Source organism: Zingiber officinale, chromosome 1A, assembly GCF_018446385.1.
Source record: "Zingiber officinale cultivar Zhangliang chromosome 1A, Zo_v1.1, whole genome shotgun sequence".
NCBI classification, from domain to species: domain Eukaryota; kingdom Viridiplantae; phylum Streptophyta; class Magnoliopsida; order Zingiberales; family Zingiberaceae; genus Zingiber; species Zingiber officinale.
Window position 1 is genome coordinate 148499195 of NC_055987.1, and position 18759 is coordinate 148517953.

The 18759-nt window shown below is 35.6% G+C and overlaps 1 protein-coding gene across 4 annotated transcripts; it reads left to right on the forward strand.

Annotated features, from left to right (window-relative positions):
- The first annotated feature begins 3540 nt into the window (after positions 1–3540).
- Positions 3541–18270, forward strand: LOC122037919 (ubiquitin C-terminal hydrolase 13-like). 4 transcript variants are annotated; one of them, XM_042597394.1, is made up of 32 exons: positions 3541–3763; positions 4025–4091; positions 4279–4426; positions 4549–4706; positions 5832–6097; positions 6168–6386; positions 6467–6575; positions 6646–6761; positions 7620–7718; positions 8643–8752; positions 9396–9470; positions 10081–10159; positions 10255–10401; positions 10470–10550; positions 10633–10752; positions 11672–11794; positions 12184–12261; positions 12405–12493; positions 12711–12819; positions 13378–13446; positions 13520–13630; positions 14892–14947; positions 15033–15210; positions 15289–15399; positions 15478–15549; positions 15688–15753; positions 16117–16182; positions 16352–16438; positions 16911–17027; positions 17310–17384; positions 17449–17535; positions 17657–18270. In XM_042597394.1, the coding sequence occupies exons 1-32, from the start codon at positions 3734–3736 to the stop codon at positions 17696–17698; spliced, it is 3360 nt and encodes a 1119-aa protein (XP_042453328.1). In that variant the 5' UTR covers positions 3541–3733; the 3' UTR covers positions 17699–18270. The 4 variants fall into 4 exon arrangements, with proteins under 4 accessions (XP_042453328.1, XP_042453330.1, XP_042453329.1 ...); XM_042597396.1 differs by having other exon boundaries at positions 15298–15399; XM_042597395.1 differs by having other exon boundaries at positions 4028–4091.
- Positions 18271–18759: the final 489 nt, after the last annotated feature.

Here is an 18759-nt window from a genome sequence, read left to right on the forward strand (position 1 = left end):
CAGTACAAAAAGAACATACCTAAATGATCCTACTCAATACACTTAAAGTGTATTAGTGTAATTTATTAGATAAGATAAACTAATACTTAATTACACTACGACTATACTGATAGTTTGTTCCTTTCTATCTTAGTCGTGAGCAACTGTTTATAATTTATAGAGAACCGACAACATGATCTTCTGAGTGTGACACCACACTCCATATTGTCTACTATATAAATTAATTGAACAATTACATTTAATAAATAAATACAGATATTGACCAATGTGATTCTTTTACTTTAACAAATAAATGTTTACAAAAGCTAGGCTTTTAGTATACACTCTAACATCTTGGACCAAGGCTATATTTATAGCCTTGGTCGGGGCGGCTAGAACGGTTCCAGGTGCCTAGAGAGGGATAAAACTTTATCCCCTCCATAACGGATCGCGATCAAACATGATCTGGATAGAATCGGGTTCTGGGCGCTCGGAATTGCTCTGGGCACCCGGACTGGTCCGGGCCCTCTGTTCCAGTGTTGCTCGCCTTAGTCCAGGTCTTTTGCTCCGGCTCTGCTCGCTTGGGTGATTTCGGCCAACCGAAATAAGGCTCACCCGAACCCAATTTCGGTCTTCTCCTCGAGCAGGCTTCCTCTCTAGCTTCTCGTCCCTCGAACATCGCGTACATTTTTCTTGTCCACCGGTGTACTCTTCCGTGGTGCCTTATCCCTCAGACGCACCGAACCCGTCGGTTCTCTCCCGTACCGTCCTTCTCGCTAGTCGCGTCTTCCGCTTGACTTCCTGTGCTCCTAAGCTCCTGCACACTTAGACACATGGATCAAAAACTAACAGGACCTAACTTAACTTGTTTGATCACATCAAAATAACCTTTGGGTTCATATATATATATATATATATATATATATATATATATATATATATATATATATATATATATATATGTGGAAAGTTAAAAACCCATAAAGATAAATAAATTTGTAAAGTTAAAAAAACACCCATGCTTAGAAAAATAATAATAATATGTATTATTGGTTTTATAACTAAGAATAATATAGTAAAATATTAAATTAGATTTATATTAAAATCTTCAAACAAATAATTTTTTATTATATTATTTAGATTGAATCAAATAATATTAGGTTATATTTTATTTCTCATAACTTTGGAATTACATAGCCAATGTCATACATGATAACTTGAACCAAATATACCCTTGGTTGATATTTCCAAGGATAATCAAGTTGGAAGTTTTAATTATAACTTAGGCTAATTTTCTCAATCAACTCCCAACTTAATTGATATTTTAAGCCAACCTTCTTCGAGCCTAATAACTCTATCCCCTTAAAGCATATGATACGACCTTGGATTAAATCCGAAAAAATTTCTAAAAAGTTATCAAAAATATCCATAAAGTTATTTTTTTTCCAATAATGCATATTATTTAATTATCGTATTTCACAACTCCTCTTCTTCTCCTAATAAGTTTCGCTGATCGAATTGGTTTTCTAAGGGCCCCACTACTAGTTTTGTCGGACCTGCACGAGGCTTTGCTCCCCTTCTTCTCCAGATAGATTTCGTCGATTGGACTGCCTCTCTAAAAGCCCTACTCCCAGCTATACTGAACCCGCACGAGGCTATGCTCCCCTTCTTCTCTTGATTAGTTTCGTCAATCAGACTGACTCTCAAAGGGTCTCACTCCCAGCTAGGTCGAACCCGTCTTCTCCCAATCGGTTCCACCCATCGAACATGCTCTTTGCGATCCATACTCCCGATTATGTTGGACCCATATGGAACTTTGCTTCTCTTTCTCTCTCAATCGGCTCTTTGCCAATCGGATTAGCTGTAAAAGATCCCATACTAGCTTGTTGGGCCACCCTTGGGATTTTACGCCCTCCTTGGGGAATATTATTGCAACTCATTTAGGCCTCATAAAAGAGTGAGCTCTCTGTAGAGGGCGTCTTTTGGTTAAAAAGTCCAATAAGCCTCCCAATCCATGAGCACATCTCATCATTAATACAACATGTGGGCTTGTCAGAAAGGAAGAAGATCGTATCCGTGTACAAATATGCAACATACCCTCTATATACTTGCGATGTGACTACTGGATACGATGTAAGCATGGTGATGGGATAAGTTGTCTGACAACATGATAATGTCTCATTAAATACGGGGATTGTAAAGAGCATTATAAAATGGACCCTTCTCCGCTGGTGCAGGTACGCATACATCCACATTACTTGCTTCTATTTTCTTTTGTTTTTGCACTACCATTGTTTTTTGACTTGATTGTTGGAGTAATTACGTCAGAGACCCCTGGCATGTTTACTGATGATTTCCCTCCTCTTTGTCATTGTCCATAGGAGATTCTCAGAGTTTCTCAGCCAGGTGATTCCCGAAGTTCTTCAATCAGGTCAAATTTTACCTCACATCATCGGTGGCCCACTCTCCACTACTTCTAGACGAGATCACTCACGTTGGGCATTTCTAAACTTCTACAGAGTTCAAACCTCGGGTAATGATGAGTCGTCCGCTAAGATCTGTCTGTAATTTTTGAATTTATCATGGTCCGATGGAAATTTTTTGTAAGATTAGAACGATCTATCAAGATTATTCAGTTCTAAGATATGGATACTTAGTCTCTAGGACTATGATGTCGTGGTAAAACATCCAGGTTATCACCCAAGCACCCCTAGTTCAATCCTCAGTTATGATGTATTTATATGAATTTTTCCTCCAAATAAGGAGCACAACCAAAGAATACTGGACTTCTGGAACTTCTTGGCTGACCGCTGCACGTGCTTCCCGATTTATCCTAGCGTTCAAGGGAAAACTTCCGTGAGATTCGACGATTACTTTAAAAATAATTAATGATATTAATTGTATTTTTTTTTTTTAAGATATCGATACTTAATTAAAAAATAAATATGAGGTGACATAATATCATTATCGTGTTTCTCATTTCATGCGTTTTGATGCTGAAATTTACGTGGAGACGATTTGGAAGAAGACCAAGTATTCTAGCCTACATTAAAAACTTGAATTGACTTCTTCGCAATTATAGTCAACGGCGTGTCTCGTTGATCGATCATTATAGAATATTCAAAATACTCACTATGTTGCTAAATTGTCATCGATTGTGATTTTTTTTCTTAAAAAATAAAATAAAATTGAGAAGAAATAACAATCGATTACTTGAGTCACAAGAATGCATTTCAATTTCACTTCGACCAATTCCCTAGCCCCCAACACTCACAAGACCAACGCTGTCGTGCTGAGAAGGCCCAAAGGCTTTTACCTTAACCAGGAAGGTATTGTTGGCGGGTAGGGTCTACAAACCGAGGCGCGGTGCGCCATTTCGTATGCGACTAGGGAGGTGAGGGGACGCAACTCCGGGACGCGAAAGGTCCGGTAGCCCGCGGGCGACGCAGATGCACGCCCGAATGGCCACCCGAAGGCCCACCCAGACTCATGCGGTGACACGAGAGCGGTTCGTGGGCCCTGCGAACCTTCGTGCGATACAAATTCAATCGACCATCTAGAAAACCACTTGGCCGACGTCAATTACCCACTTCTTGTTCGGCCTCGTCGCTCGATTACCGCTTTTCTCTCTCTCTCTCTCCCCCCTCTCTCTCTCTCTCTCTCTCTGTCTCTTCCGCTCCCCAATTCTCTCCTTCGCGGTCGATCCTCCGGCTTGGCCCGGATCTTACCCCGCCGCTGCCGCGACCACCCACTCATGACTATGATGACGCCGCCCCCTCTCGACGTACGTTTCTCCCAATCTTGGCCGCCGCCTCTCATTCGTCACTTGGTCACCCTAGTTATCGTTTCTTTGTTGTGAGATGGGGATGCGTTCTCCACTTGTCGATCTCGCTCTCTCCAGCGAGGTTTGCATGGATTCTAGGGTTTGGAGTGTGGGGCGCTACCTGCCTCGTGAATCGGGTCGAATTCGACTAGGGCGTTTTTTGATCGACGAATGGTAGTTTGTGATGGATCTGAGCTCTGATTTGTGCCTCGCTTTTTGCAGCAGCAAGAGGACGAGGAGATGCTGGTTCCGCATCAGGAGTTTACGGAAGGACCTCAGCCGATGGAAGGTGACTGCTATTGGTTTTTAGTTGAGGTTTTTGATTGTAAGATAACTTTGGCCGGAAATTTTGTGATTTTTCGCGCTTCTGTTGATTGGAAGTTGTCATTGCTTTCTCTGCTTCGTATTGTGTCTAGCTTACTGGATTTAGGGTTTTGATTTTAATGCGTTTTTCTGACTTTCATTTGGCGTTATAGTTATATCAGCTGAACCGGCAACTGCACCAGAAAATCAACAGGTGGAGGATCCTCCTACATTTAAATATAGGTGGACAATCGAGAATTTCTCCAGGATGAACACCAAGAAACTCTACTCGGACATGTTCTTTGTCGGAGGATATAAGTGGTAAGCTGATTCATTCAGTGCTTATTGTGTCTCTGTTCCCTAGTTGGGCAACATTTGTTTTACTCAATTAAGGAAAAACAATGTAAGAGTTTGAAGATCTATGCTTGATTTGACTGTTGTAGGCGAGTGCTTATTTTCCCCAAGGGAAATAATGTAGACCACTTGTCACTATACCTTGATGTTGCTGATTCAACTACTTTACCATATGGCTGGAGTAGATATGCACAGTTCTCTCTTGCAGTTGTCAATCAAATTCATGGGAAGTACACAATAAGAAAAGGTACTTCATTTCTTAACTTTCATGTTTGGTTATTTTCATGCATCAATTTTTGTTGCAAAGAGGCAGGTATAAGAGTTTGGCATGGTGAGGAATCAAGTGCACAAGTCAGAAAAAAGGATACATAAAACAACTATTAAACATGACGTGATGCAGAATTAGTTTTGTTTGAAGAATTAAGGAAACAACTGTTTAAGACTCATGATTCAGATTGAAATAATCTTATAATGCAACAAATTAGAAGTTAGTTTTATTTGGAGAATTAAGATCAACTCATATTGTTCAAATTCTTGATATTTAAATATTACAATTAAATAGTTTGATGGATACGATATGCAGAGTCCTTAATTGTCATGTTGGTAAGTGGCTAGGCTGAGATCCTCCATGATTGCTTAGCAAGCTAGACAGTATTTCAGCATTGCACATTTTTGTAATGTACAAATAAATTGCCTATGCTTTATTTTAAGATTCCCACATCTTGCCATATATGCTACTAGAAACATTCTCTTTTTCTTATATTTATCGACAGATTCCTGACATTAATTCTGAAATGGATGGTCAAATTAACCCTTCTTTCTCCTTGTAAGCATGTGAGTTGAGTAGTTTTTACCCACAACACGTCATTCAACAACATTATGTTTTTTTGCCTTTTGAATTAGAAGTGATGATTTCCCCTTTGACCAAACAGAATTGAGAACAGTGGATTAGAGTGATGCAAGGATATTCTTCTTTTAGAGAATACGCTGATAGTGATTATCTTTTCTGATATCCAACTTTTTTAAAGTACAACTTTCATTACAAAACCATTATCTGCATTTATAAAATTATCTTGATCTTCTTTTTCTTACAACACTGATAACTGGCCAATGTGACACCACTAAGAGCTTTCACAGGTATGCATATTTTCTTTTTTATTGTAGTTAGTATGACCAACATTGGTGTGAAGTTTTCTTGAATATTCATCTCTAAGTTTGTCAAAAATTCTGCTTCGTTCATGCATATGCATTTTGATATTTGGATCTTTTGAGTTTTGCATGCTGATATGACTGATTCTGTCTATTTCGGTCATATCTTTTAGTATTGTTGATATTTTGATACTCACCACCGTTATTTTCTCACTATTTGCAGATACACAACATCAATTTAATGGACGAGAAAGTGATTGGGGCTTTACTTCATTTATGTCTTTAAGTGAACTCTATGATCCGAGTCGAGGATATCTTGTTAATGATACATGTGTAATTGAGGCTGAAGTTGGTGTCCGTAAGGTTGTAGATTACTGGAGTTATGACTCAAAAAAAGAAACTGGTTATGTTGGCCTTAAGAATCAAGGAGCGACTTGTTACATGAACTCTCTTCTACAGACTCTGTATCATATTCCATACTTCAGAAAGGTAGAACTGACTGTTCATTTTTTTCTATGATTTCTATATCCAGTGAATAATCCTAAAATCTCATGTCCAGGCTGTCTATCATATGCCAACAACAGAGAATGATATGCCATCTGGAAGCATTCCCTTGGCTCTTCAAAGTCTTTTCTATAAACTTCAATATAGTGACAACAGTGTTGCAACAAAGGAATTGACAAAATCTTTTGGCTGGGACACATATGATTCTTTTATGCAACATGATGTTCAAGAACTCAACAGGGTTCTATGTGAAAAACTGGAAGATAAGATGAAGGTTTAAGAGTTTCAAAGGATCTGTATTGACGCTCGTCTATTTCATCCATTAATTTCTTTGTATTTTAAATATCGGCACAGGGAACTGTGGTCGAGGGCACAATCCAGCATTTGTTTGAAGGACACCACATGAACTATATTGAATGCATTAATGTGGACTACAAATCCACTAGAAAAGAATCATTCTATGGTATATATGACTTTTGCAACTTTCATATATAAGTTTTTATTATAACTACTTTTTACTGTATTTTGTATAGATCTACAGCTAGATGTAAAGGGTTGTCGGGATGTTTATGCCTCATTTGATAAGTATGTTGAGGTAGAGCGACTGGAGGGCGATAATAAATATCAAGCAGAAAACCATGGGTTACAGGTATGTTAAACTTTAACCTAAATGCTGATTTAGATATGGATCCTATTACCCTTGGTTACTTTAAATCAAGAATATCTTAACTACAATTCCCATACAAATGTTTGTCCTCAAAATACCTAAACTAAATAAATTTATTTTAAGGATATTATTGTAGCAACAATCCTGAATGATTAAGACCATCTTTTATGGTTAGGAAAAGGTGAAATGTTAAGAGTTTGAGTTGCATCTACAAGGAGAAGTAATTGCTCCTTCACTCTAATTTTCTTAGTTTGGAATCTATTTTGTCTTTAGAAAAAAATGACAAAAAGAGTGTCATTTCTTTGAGTTGCTTGTTCATCTTATTTCATCCTGCTTTATGATCAGATTAAGTGTTAAAAAAATTTCTTGGTTGATGGACACGAGCCGTTGGCACTTTCTTTGTTGTGGCTCGTGTAATTATGTTCTCAATTTGGTATTTAATGTGTTATTCTATGATGTTGAAGTACATGTATCCAACACACTGATAGTGTCCTATTGGCTACCACTGCATAATCCTGACTTGTGCTGCATATAATAATGCGTGGTACTTAATGCTGTCTTCCCTGCCCATTTGCCTTGTCTTTGTCTTATTGAATTGAAGCTTATCTATTGGATCTTCTTTACTTTTGATAATGAGTTCTTGGTATTCCATAATTTGCAATTTAAGGGATCTAGAAAAATTATCGATAGAAGTTATTATCCTCTACTACGTTAGAAAGGGAAACTATTAACTCCCGCACAGTCTATGGCTATTGAATATCTTATTTGTTTGTTTATTTATTATTTTGGTGTTCTACTAGACTGAGAATTAGTTTCATCTCTGTAATTATATTCTCTCAGGACGCTAAGAAAGGTGTTCTGTTCATTGATTTCCCACCAGTTTTGCAACTCCAACTTAAGCGTTTTGAATACGATTTCATGCGAGATACAATGGTGAAGGTCAGTGAACTGAAGATGCTATGACTCGTTCATGCAGTTATTTTTCATGTATCTCTTTTCTTGAAGGGAATTTGATTATAGTTTCTCCAGTTCTCCTCGAGTTCCTTAAAAAGTATTAGTCAAATATAATAAAAAGTTCTTTTCTCTTATCTAATTTGGGAGACCTTGGCTGGATTGCACAGCTTCAAATGCTAATTTTCTATAAACCATATTTTTAGGCCTCAAGTTGTCCTTACATAAATTTGTAAAGTATTCACTTTTATTCTTTTAATCTTCCATTTCTGTGTTATTTTTACACGTTTCAGTTGTTAATTGGTGTTCACAGGTTTTGTAAAGTATTCCTCTCATTCCAGTTTATGTTTCCTGGGTCACATTGGAAATACGTTGGCTCTATGGGGAACATTGACAACAGGGCTGTATCATCTACTCATGGGATGTAGGATGATAATAGAAACAAATTTGTCTTCATGTTCAAGTTTGGCTGACATTCCTGTTTTTTTGCTGACCTTTTGATGTTAATATACCAAAATTCAAATGCAATAGCTTTATCTCCTTCAAAAGGAGAAGATCTAGCTGCAGCATCTATCATTCCAGCAATTATCCTGCAGTTCACATCCTCTTCTACTTACATATCTCTCTTTTGCCCTTGACAATTATTAGATACATTTTTTATGCATAATTGAGTTAGGAGCAATCTCATTTTTGGAATATTTGTTAATTCTCAAATTCAGATCATCAAGATAAATCTTATTTTGATTCACACTTTGACTGAAAATACGATAGTAAAATGGCTCATTCATATTTTTCACTTATACTTAGAAACACTCAAATAACTTTACCAAATTGTATGATAAATTATTATAATCATATAGTAAGTATAGTTTATTGTTCCCACATGTGTAACTATTGTCCCTTGGAATGCAGATAAATGATCGGTATGAATTTCCACTTCAGTTAGATCTTGATAGAGATAATGGTAGATATCTTTCTCCTGATGCAGACAGGAGGGTTCGTAACCTGTATACTCTTCACAGGTAATATCTCATTTTTAAAAGTAAATTATGAAAATGAAAGTTCCAGTACATTAGAGTCAATTGTGGCAAAAAAATTACTAGGCGTCAAAGATTATGGCACACTAATTTCTGATAGTTAGATGTCTATTAAAATTTCGCTTAAGGAATGTGCAATGATTGAAAGCTTTGAGTGTTCAAATCATTAACGATATTAATTAATGTTTTTCCATATAAGTAAATGAAAAATTCACCTAATTAATCTAGTATGGTAAGCGATTGATACTTTTATGGGTCATGATTGATACTTTAATATACTATATCCTAGTGACTCTCAAGAATAAGTGTTGGTTGTTGCTGCGAGCCTATAAATTAAAACTACAGCTTCTAAATCCAAACTGAGATGGTAAAAGTAGTTTAAGAATTTTAGCTTGTAGCAACATAATGGGTTTGATTTGCTTATAAGATATACCTACTGTAATTAAGTTAAGTGGGGCAATTTGCCCACCCTGAGCTGGTATTTGTCTGTTTGAAATGTTTTTATAATCACCTTCTGACTTATTTGATCATTGTCTTAGTAGTTTTTCTCTGCAAATCTCTAATATGAAAAAGCCAGTGTTAGCTTATTTCAAATGATTTATTGTTTGTTTCATTTCTTTGTTTGCAGTGTTCTTGTTCACAGTGGCGGGGTGCATGGTGGACATTATTATGCTTTCATAAGACCAACTCTATCAGATCAGTGGTATTTAGCTTGTTCCCTTACCTATAAGTTTTACACTGTTGTTATGTGTAGCTAATCAAAATATGAATTATTCCTTAAGCAGACATAGGTCACCAAATATATGAAACTAGATATTACTAAATGCTTATGGTTGCAAATGTTACGAAATGCCATCTGTTGTACGTGTTGCATAGAGTGGGATGATTCAGTTGAGAATTAAGATCTGAATTAATTGCATTTATTTTCTGATATCCTTCATTGTTAGATGCTGTCAGCCTCATAGTTACAAATTTCACTTTGCCATTTCTAAGCATATATGACACTGTGAGTCCTTGTTAGTTGGAAATATCCATTGCTAACACAAAGAAAACCCTCAAGGTCAAATTTATGATTAATGCTTTATCAAGTTTAGCAGTTCTACCCAACTGTAGAAAATCAGTTGCTTCCTTTTTTTTCCTGAATTTTCTGTAGTTTTGAGAATGAATTGCATTTCATTCTGAACTTTAACAGAGTTACTTTTATACTCAATGCTTAATATTGGAGTTCATGCTCTCTTTAACTATTAGGGTGAACTACATAGCATTAGAAAGTTCTTTATAAACTATGTGAAGTTAAGATAAATTTATCACAGGTTTAAATTTGATGATGAGAGGGTAACAAAGGAAGATGCAAAAAGGGCGCTAGAAGAGCAGTATGGTGGTGAGGAAGAGGTTTGAACAATAGCCACAATCTTGTTTCATCCTAATGTCTTATCTTATGGAACCCTTCTTATGCCGATTCTACCTTTTATCATTCGGCCTTGCAGTTACCCCAGACAAACCCTGGCTTCAACAATACTCCATTTAAATTTACTAAATATTCAAATGCATATATGCTTGTCTACATTCGTGAAAGTGACAAGGAGAAAATTATGTGTAATGTGGATGAGAAAGACATTGCTGAGCACCTGCGAGTAAGTTAATGAGATTCATTAAATGTAGTCAAATATCTTTCTGGTATTCACAATTCAATATTGACCAGGTTAGACTTAAGAAAGAACAAGAAGAGAAGGAGCACAAGAAGAAAGAAAAAGCTGAGGCCCACCTTTATACTATCATAAAGGTTTGATGTAGGGTTCCAGTGTAGTGAAATATCTCTTGTTATATATCTCCCGTTATATAATTTTTTCCCCTAATCCAAGCAGGTAGCTCGTAATGAGGATTTGGCAGAACAAATTGGAAGAGAAATATTTTTTGATCTTGTAGACCACGACAAAGTTCGGAGCTTTCGCATCCAAAAACAACTGCCATTCAATCATTTTAAGGTAAAAAAATGATCAAGCTAATTGATCAAATGCAAGTATCCAGTAGGTCACCAGATGATTATGTACACAGTTATGTATTATCTTAACAGACATTTTATTAGTTAAGTTTTGATATGTATGGTGTTTCAGACTGTGTTATTGCAATATGGAATTTTTCTTCTTGTCTTATCTTAATAATAATTGAAAGCAATAGTTCTGCGAACCTCAAACAATTCTGACAAGCACTGCTTGATGATGGTGATATGAAATTATAGTTTTGTATGGATGAAGTTACAGATGTTAGAGATTTCAAAATACAAAATATAACATTGATTCTATTTTGTACAGAGGAAAAGACAGTAATTTGAGTAAGCAGTATCACTGGATCATCTTAGCGAATGTTATAGATTTACTATGTAAAGAGAGTATTCATTTTTTGAATCTTTTGGTTTAATGGGCCTTGTACAATTTTCACATTCATATTGCATAGTCACATCAATCATATGCATAATGGTCAATCAACTTAGAATTCAGATTTTTTTTTAAACACCTTTAATACAAATTATAAGTGACCCAGGTTCTACATAGAAAAATTATATTTTAGCTTGAAAATTTCCTAATCTATACATAATTTTGTGTAGAGGAAAAGACAGCAATTTGTATTAAGCAGTATTATTTGGATCATTTTAGTGAATGTTATAGATTTACTATGCAAAGAGTATTCATTTTTTTGAATCTTTTGGTTTTATGGGCCTTGTACAATTCTCACATTCATATTGCATTGTAACATCAATTGTAGGCATAACGCATACTCAACTTAGAATTCATTATTTTTTTTGAAACACCTTAATACAGGTACAAGTGACCCAAGTTCTGCATAGGAAAATTATATTTTAGCTTGCAAATTTTGTAATCTATACATAGTCAATTTCATTGACAGGAGGAGGTGGCTAAAGAATTAGGAATTCCAGTGCAGTTTCAGCGGTTTTGGCTGTGGGCCAAGCGGCAAAACCACACATATCGACCCAATCGTCCTTTATTGCCTCAGGAAGAAGCACAGTCTGTGAGTATAGTGTAGTTCTCTGTCCACTTTTGTTTTAAAATGGTTTCTGCAAAACATGGGACTGCAATTTTTATCAAGATATTACACCTATGTTAGATTGATCTTTTAGTGATATTGAAGTTGAAACCTTCAAAGCTCTTCTATACTTCCTTTTCAAATTCCAGATTGTATATTCTTTCTTACAGATTTTGTGTTGTCACAGATTTTTCAAATTTAAAAAAAATATTTGTTCATGTTATCTTGATTGATGTGTGATTGTTTGCATGTACTTCCATGTGGTCTGGTATACAAATTAAAATTGATTGTTACTATTTCCTGTTTATTTCATGTAATGTGGATGATCTGTAGTTTTAAATTGTTGCTTGGCTTATGTATGTAAAAATGTACAGGTTGGTCAGCTAAGGGAGGTTTCAAACAAAGCGCATAATGCTGAGCTGAAGCTTTTCTTAGAAGTAGAACTTGGACCGGTAAATCCATGTTTCATCCTTGTGCAACGCACTAATATTGAATTATTCCGTTTTGCCATATTGCATTTTTTCCGGATAATCTATACAAAGTTGAAAGTATTTTGTGCTAAAGGCTTCATATTTTGACAATTGTGGCAACTTAGGATCTTAGCCCTCTCTCTCCACCATTAAAAACTAAGGAAGATATACTACTTTTCTTCAAGCTCTATGACCCTGAAAAAGAAGCTCTGAGGTATGTTTTGTTTCTTAAATTTATTATTTTGATTATGAATCTACATGATTTCTTCCACAAGGAGAATTTATTGCTAAAATTTTCCTATCAATTTGGATTTGTGGAGGTTAATGTTTAGGTTGGCAGCTATTTCTAAATGCTATTAAAGTAGTTTCAGATCTTATCATGAACCAAGCATCCTCTTATTGCTTTATTTGTTTTGCTTTTGTGTTTGTAGATTTGCAGGAAGGCTATTTGTGAAGGCTTTGGGGAAACCAACCGAAATTCTCCCAAAATTGATTGAAATGGCTGAATTTCCTGCGAATGAAGAAATTGAACTTTATGAGGTGTGTTTTGCGTTCAATGCAATCAATGGATTCCTTCAACTCTTTATCTCAGTATTTGGGTTTAAAAATAGTTTCCTTTAGAGAGAATGAATGCAGTGTAGATATAAAGTAATTATATCTTTATAAGTATTTTGTGCATCATCAATTTAATCTCATCTTTTATTAAAATTTTATTTTTTGTTAATAAAATAATTAAGTTGAAGTGCAAGTAGTAATGCACTTGAATAATTGAAAGTAATGATATATAGTAGTTTCTTTTCACGAGCTTTCTTCCTAGCAAAGGTTTTCATGTTAGGAGTTGCCTAACGCAATTGTTATAGGAGTAGAAACTTATTTCATTTTAGTTGCAGTTACATTTCACACAACAGATATTTGTTATTATTTTCAACATAATCCAAATTCATATTCCCGTCTTCTGAGATTTCAGATTAAAACTATCACAGAACCAGTGTATTCTAGTTATCCTCTTCTTGTTAACACAGTATACTTTTGATAGTCTAATTGCATGTCTATGTTAATCCAAGATAGGATCTAATTTCACTCTGCTATTATATATAGGAAATAAAGTTTGAACCAAATGTTATGTGCGAACACATTGATAAGAGGATTTCCTTCAAATCAAGCCAGGTATATATGCACCTAGTTTTTAACGTTTCTCCAGCAAATCCACTTCTTCACTTATCTTGTTCATTGGATGTAGCTTGAAGATGGAGATATCATTTGCTATCAAAAAACTTTGACATCTGCAAATAGAGATCAGTTTCGGTATCCTGATGTTCCCTCATTCTTGGAATATGTTCGAAACCGCCAGGTATGCCTTCCTAAACAACATTGATAAATGCCATTTCTAGCATCTTTCAGCATGTGACTCTGTTGCATACTTGTAGCCTGTTTCCAGTAAAGTGACCAGTAAAACTGTAAGGAGACAAATTTATTGAATAAAGTTGAAAGCTGCTAGGTGGTTGAGCATATACTGAAGTTTAAGGTTTCCAAAAGTGTATGGACAGTGTAGTTGGTATCTGGGAAGGCACTGTTAGTAACTAGTTTTCTAATTGACTTACCATCTGTTTCCTTAAATGGGGAGCAAGAGTCCATATGAACCATTACCATAGGAGATCGTTGAGCTTCTTTACCATGGCGAGTCCTCTGTTAGTTGTGGTGTAATTGCACTGTCACTGACAACCTTGATTTCCACAATGGAAAGAACTACTGCCAAAAGAAAGATTTTGGAACCCCTCTTTGGTTGGCAGCTAGGGTGTATGCAGTATTCAGTGAGGATATATATACTAAAAATCTTTTATTAATATCTGCACTTGCAAAGATGTATTTATGTTAATACTTCCAAGCTACGAACAATTAAATAACATAGTTTAGGATTAAGTCAGTATGATCTTGTTTAAATTTGTTTAAATGAACCATAGATGGTTTTTAACAGCACCAGAGAGTATATCATGTACCTTTGCTATGCGTTTGCGGGAAAGCTTACTTGCACGGCCACATATGCTCCCAAGTGGGGACTTTTCAAAATTGAGGCTGAAGTTGAAGGGAAAATGTTTCTTGCAGAAAATTGTAATGGGAAGAATCAAAGTCATTTAATACATGGAGGTTCACTAGATGTATATCTTTAAATGCATGCAGAGGATTCGAATTGGACTCTCTACCTTTAAACCACTATGTTCGACCTGCATTTTCTGATGCAACCCAAAGTTTAAATCCATGAGTCACTTTATTTAGTCTGATTTCCTGATTATAGAAAAATGAAGGTCAAGTTTTTATTTCCTTTGGTTGAAAAGAAGAGAGGGAGGGGAAGAAAAGGAATTGTGGGAACTACAATTCTTATTTTACTTGTAGGGATAAATGAGGGGAGGGAGGGTGGAAAGCTAGTACAACTTTTTCTATGAAAACTTTTCCATATAAATTCTGTGGAGAAAATATGATGGTTGATTGCTGGCTATTGTGAATTTGGCTGTCTCATGGTCTCGCTCTCATTATCTTCGAAATTCCACATTGTTTTCTGCCCTAACCAGGGTTTGAGAGGCTTGTACTCAGGCTTGCATAATATGATAATATAGGTTGTTCATTTTCGATCCTTGGAGAAGCCAAAGGAGGATGATTTTTCATTGGAACTGTAAGTATTGAGAATAATAATCATTTTAAATATATCTGCTCAAGTCATTTCGCTAACTTCTTTTTCTCATATGATATCTATTCAGATCCAAGCTCTTTACCTATGATGATGTTGTTGAAAGAGTTGCATGCCACCTTGGTCTAGATGATCCCACAAAAATTCGTCTCACCTCTCATAACTGCTATTCTCAGCAGCCTAAACCACAACCAATCAAGTACCGTGGTGTGGATCACCTTTCTGATATGCTAGCTCATTACAACCAGGTTTTATTTACTTTTGCAATAATTTATTTCTAGAAGCTCATTGGGTTCGGTAAACTTAATTAATTGATACTAGTTTAGTTGCCACAGACATCTGATATACTATATTATGAGATATTGGATATTCCTCTGCCTGAATTACAAGGTTTAAAAACGCTAAAAGTAGCATTCCACCATGCTACAAAGGAGGAGGTTAGCTTGATCATTCTGTTTATATATATTTCCTTGTCTTCTGAAATTTTCTTAAAAGCTAGACTATTTCACTTTTAGGTGGCAATTCACAGCATCCGACTTCCAAAGAATAGTACTGTGGCTGATGTAATTAATGACCTAAAGAATAAGGTAACTTTGTGTGTGCTTCGTTGTTATATTTTTTAAAATCCATTTTTTTTTTATCTTTTAAGTGTTTCATTGACCATGTTATTTTGCTGCTTTATTTGTGGTTTCACCATTTCTACCTGATTATTTTTTGTATACTAGGTTGAGCTCTCTCGTCCTGATGCTGAACTCAGGTTGCTTGAGGTTTTCTATCACAAAATCTATAAGGTACCTGATTCTTGGGTAAAACACAAATAGCTTACTCAAAAAAACCTACAATATTAACTCTCTTGGTTTGGGATTCATCCCTAAAGGCTTTATGTCGCCTACCTGCATCAATAGGCCTCAAGATTAAACACTAGCATGCCTAATTTCAGAAATTTATCCAAAACTTGTCCATGAGCAATTTAACATAAGCATTAAAAGTGAGAATGTGCAATTCCTTTGGCAAGCATATACTTGTCATTAACAGATACTTCAAAGTCCAATTCTATCGAGCCACCAGCTATTTTTTGCACATCCCTGAATTTGGAAATCTTTTTTAGTTAGAATTGTTGAGATTGTAGCCTTCATTTTACTCTATTCATGCAGATCTTTCCACTTGGTGAGAAGATTGAGAACATCAATGATCAGTACTGGACTTTACGTGCCGAGGAGGTGAGTTTCCATTTGCACTGGGGTTGTAATTCAAATATTATTGTTTACATGTTCTATTGTATTGTTTCATCTTTGTTAGCAGACCTGTCCTTCCGAATGCAAATTTGCCTTATTTTGCCTCATATATTATGCCTTGTAGTATCTCATGAATGATTGGTTACTCTTTCAGATTCCAGAAGAAGAGAAAAACCTTGGTCCTCATGATCGCTTGATTCATGTCTACCATTTTACTAGAGATCCAAATCAGAACCAAATGGCAAGTATAATGTGGTTGACTTGTTGACCTATTTTTTCCTTTAGATATGGCTTCCAAGTTTTGCTCATCCATGTGCCAAAGAAATTAATTTGTGTTGCCTCTATCCTTGACATGCCTTGTGCATGCAGTGCCTTTTATCTTTTGATAAAGATCTCCCAGAATTCTAACTATTTCTTGCTCAAATTGCCATGTTTGGATATCCACACACTTTCTGTGTTCATTGATAGCTTAGTTCATGAAGGTTATTATTATTATCTGTGAAATCAAAGTTTTCCTACTTCCAATTCTATATACATACAGATTTCCATTTGGTTTATTATACCATAAAGACATTCAGATTTGCTTCAAAATCTAGAGTAGCTGATCATGTTGTTAATACAGATCCATGATTATTTCTTACCTCTCCCCATACTCATGTGAAGATAAAATTTTCTAAGAACTTCACATTATCACATTTCTTGTTTACTTGCAGCAAGTTCAGAATTTTGGAGAACCTTTCTTCTTAGTTATTAAGGAAGGTGAGGCTTTAGCCGATGTCAAGTTACGCATTCAGAAGAAACTGCAAGTTCCAGATGAAGAATTTGCAAAGGTACTTTTCTTGTTACTTAAGTGATTCAATGGTAATTTAACTTCCTTTTTATGTGTGCCTGATAATAAATTGTCAAAATGCATTGTCTGATGTAGATATTTAGCTTTGTAAAAATCAGGACTTTCTACCTAGCTGTTTCCATTATTATATTTTGCATAAACTTGAAAACCTGTCAAACATATTAGTTGCCGCTGTTACTGCTTTCCATGTTTGCTTATATACTGTTTAGATTTTTTATTCAGTTTTATCATTGAATCTCACATGATTCTTTTGTTCAATCAGTGGAAAATTGCTTTTATATCACTTGGTCGCCCCGAATACCTCCAAGATTCAGATGTAGTGTCGAATAGGTTTCAGGTATGATTATTTTGGTTTTTCTTCTTATGTTGTCACTCTCTATAACACAATTAAACTGGTGCAGAGGAGAGATATTTATGGAGCCTGGGAGCAGTATCTTGGTTTAGAGCATTCAGACACTGCTCCAAAAAGAGCTTATACAACTAATCAGGTGCGTTAGCCGTTTCCATTCGAACTCACTATCGACCTTTTAACTCTTTTTTTTCTAGGCTAAATTTCATTGGGCTTTGGTCATTTTGATTTTATTTATTAAGGACTGTATTCACATGCAGAACCGTCACACATTTGAGAAGCCAGTGAAAATTTATAATTGAAAGTCGTCTGGATTTCCTCCGATGGCAACACATGCTTGTCCACTTCACCAACTCGTGAGTAGGGAGAATGAACTGTATATTCTTAAAATAAAAGAAGCAAGGTGAAGTAGAATGAAGTGGATTTCGCACCAAAATATGTTTGGTGTCTCGAGTGCCACTGCCATCTCGGAGGTAAAATTTGGGAGACTAGTCGCTTGATCTCGAGTTCTTGTAATGCCTCGCTCTCATTTTTATTTTGGCTTGGTGGGTTTTGTTCCATCAAACCTTGGTAGATTTTGTTCATCTTTGGTTCAGTGTAACTTAGTACATAAGATTTTGGATTAGGAGGGGCAAATTCAAGGGTATAGTTGCCAGTTGGTTGTCTCTTTTCAGGTTTTGCCTTTTCTGTTTATTCCCCTCCCACATTTGCTATACGTTTCAAATATTTGTCATTTTGGGCTGTAAAATGGGGTAGTTTCAGTGGAACTGGTTGTCTTAGTTTTTGAAGACCATGTAAAAGACATGCTGAAAACTTCGCTTCCCTGTATGATTACACTCGTATATATATATATATATAGTTTTTGTGATGAAAATACCTAGTGCATTATTTTAATCGTTTATTTTTCTATTACAATGTTTTATTGTGAAAGTTACACGCCTATTACGTATACTTTGTTAGAGAGCTGGCTGCAACATCTATGTAATTATCGTTTTATTGTCAAGAATACAAGATATCTGGAAATGCTTACTAAAGAGCGCAATGCCAACGTTTGTAATATTGGGTTTCCAAATAGTTGAAATACAGAGATTTTAAATAATCTAGATGAGACAGTCAAGAGTCTTGTGTGGGGTCGAGGGCAACGGACATATTACTGTCGTAAAAAATTAAAATGAAAAATAACTTTAAATTAATACGACATTTAAATTTCTAAATAATAATACGAGTCTTCCCATCGATTTCTCGGTTCGGACACCGAGTCTGCTCGATCTGAATGAACTAAAGGCATAATTACATGAATTTTTAAACCGTAATTTTTCTTGAACAAAGTTTGAATAGAATACGAACATTTAGCGTGATCAAG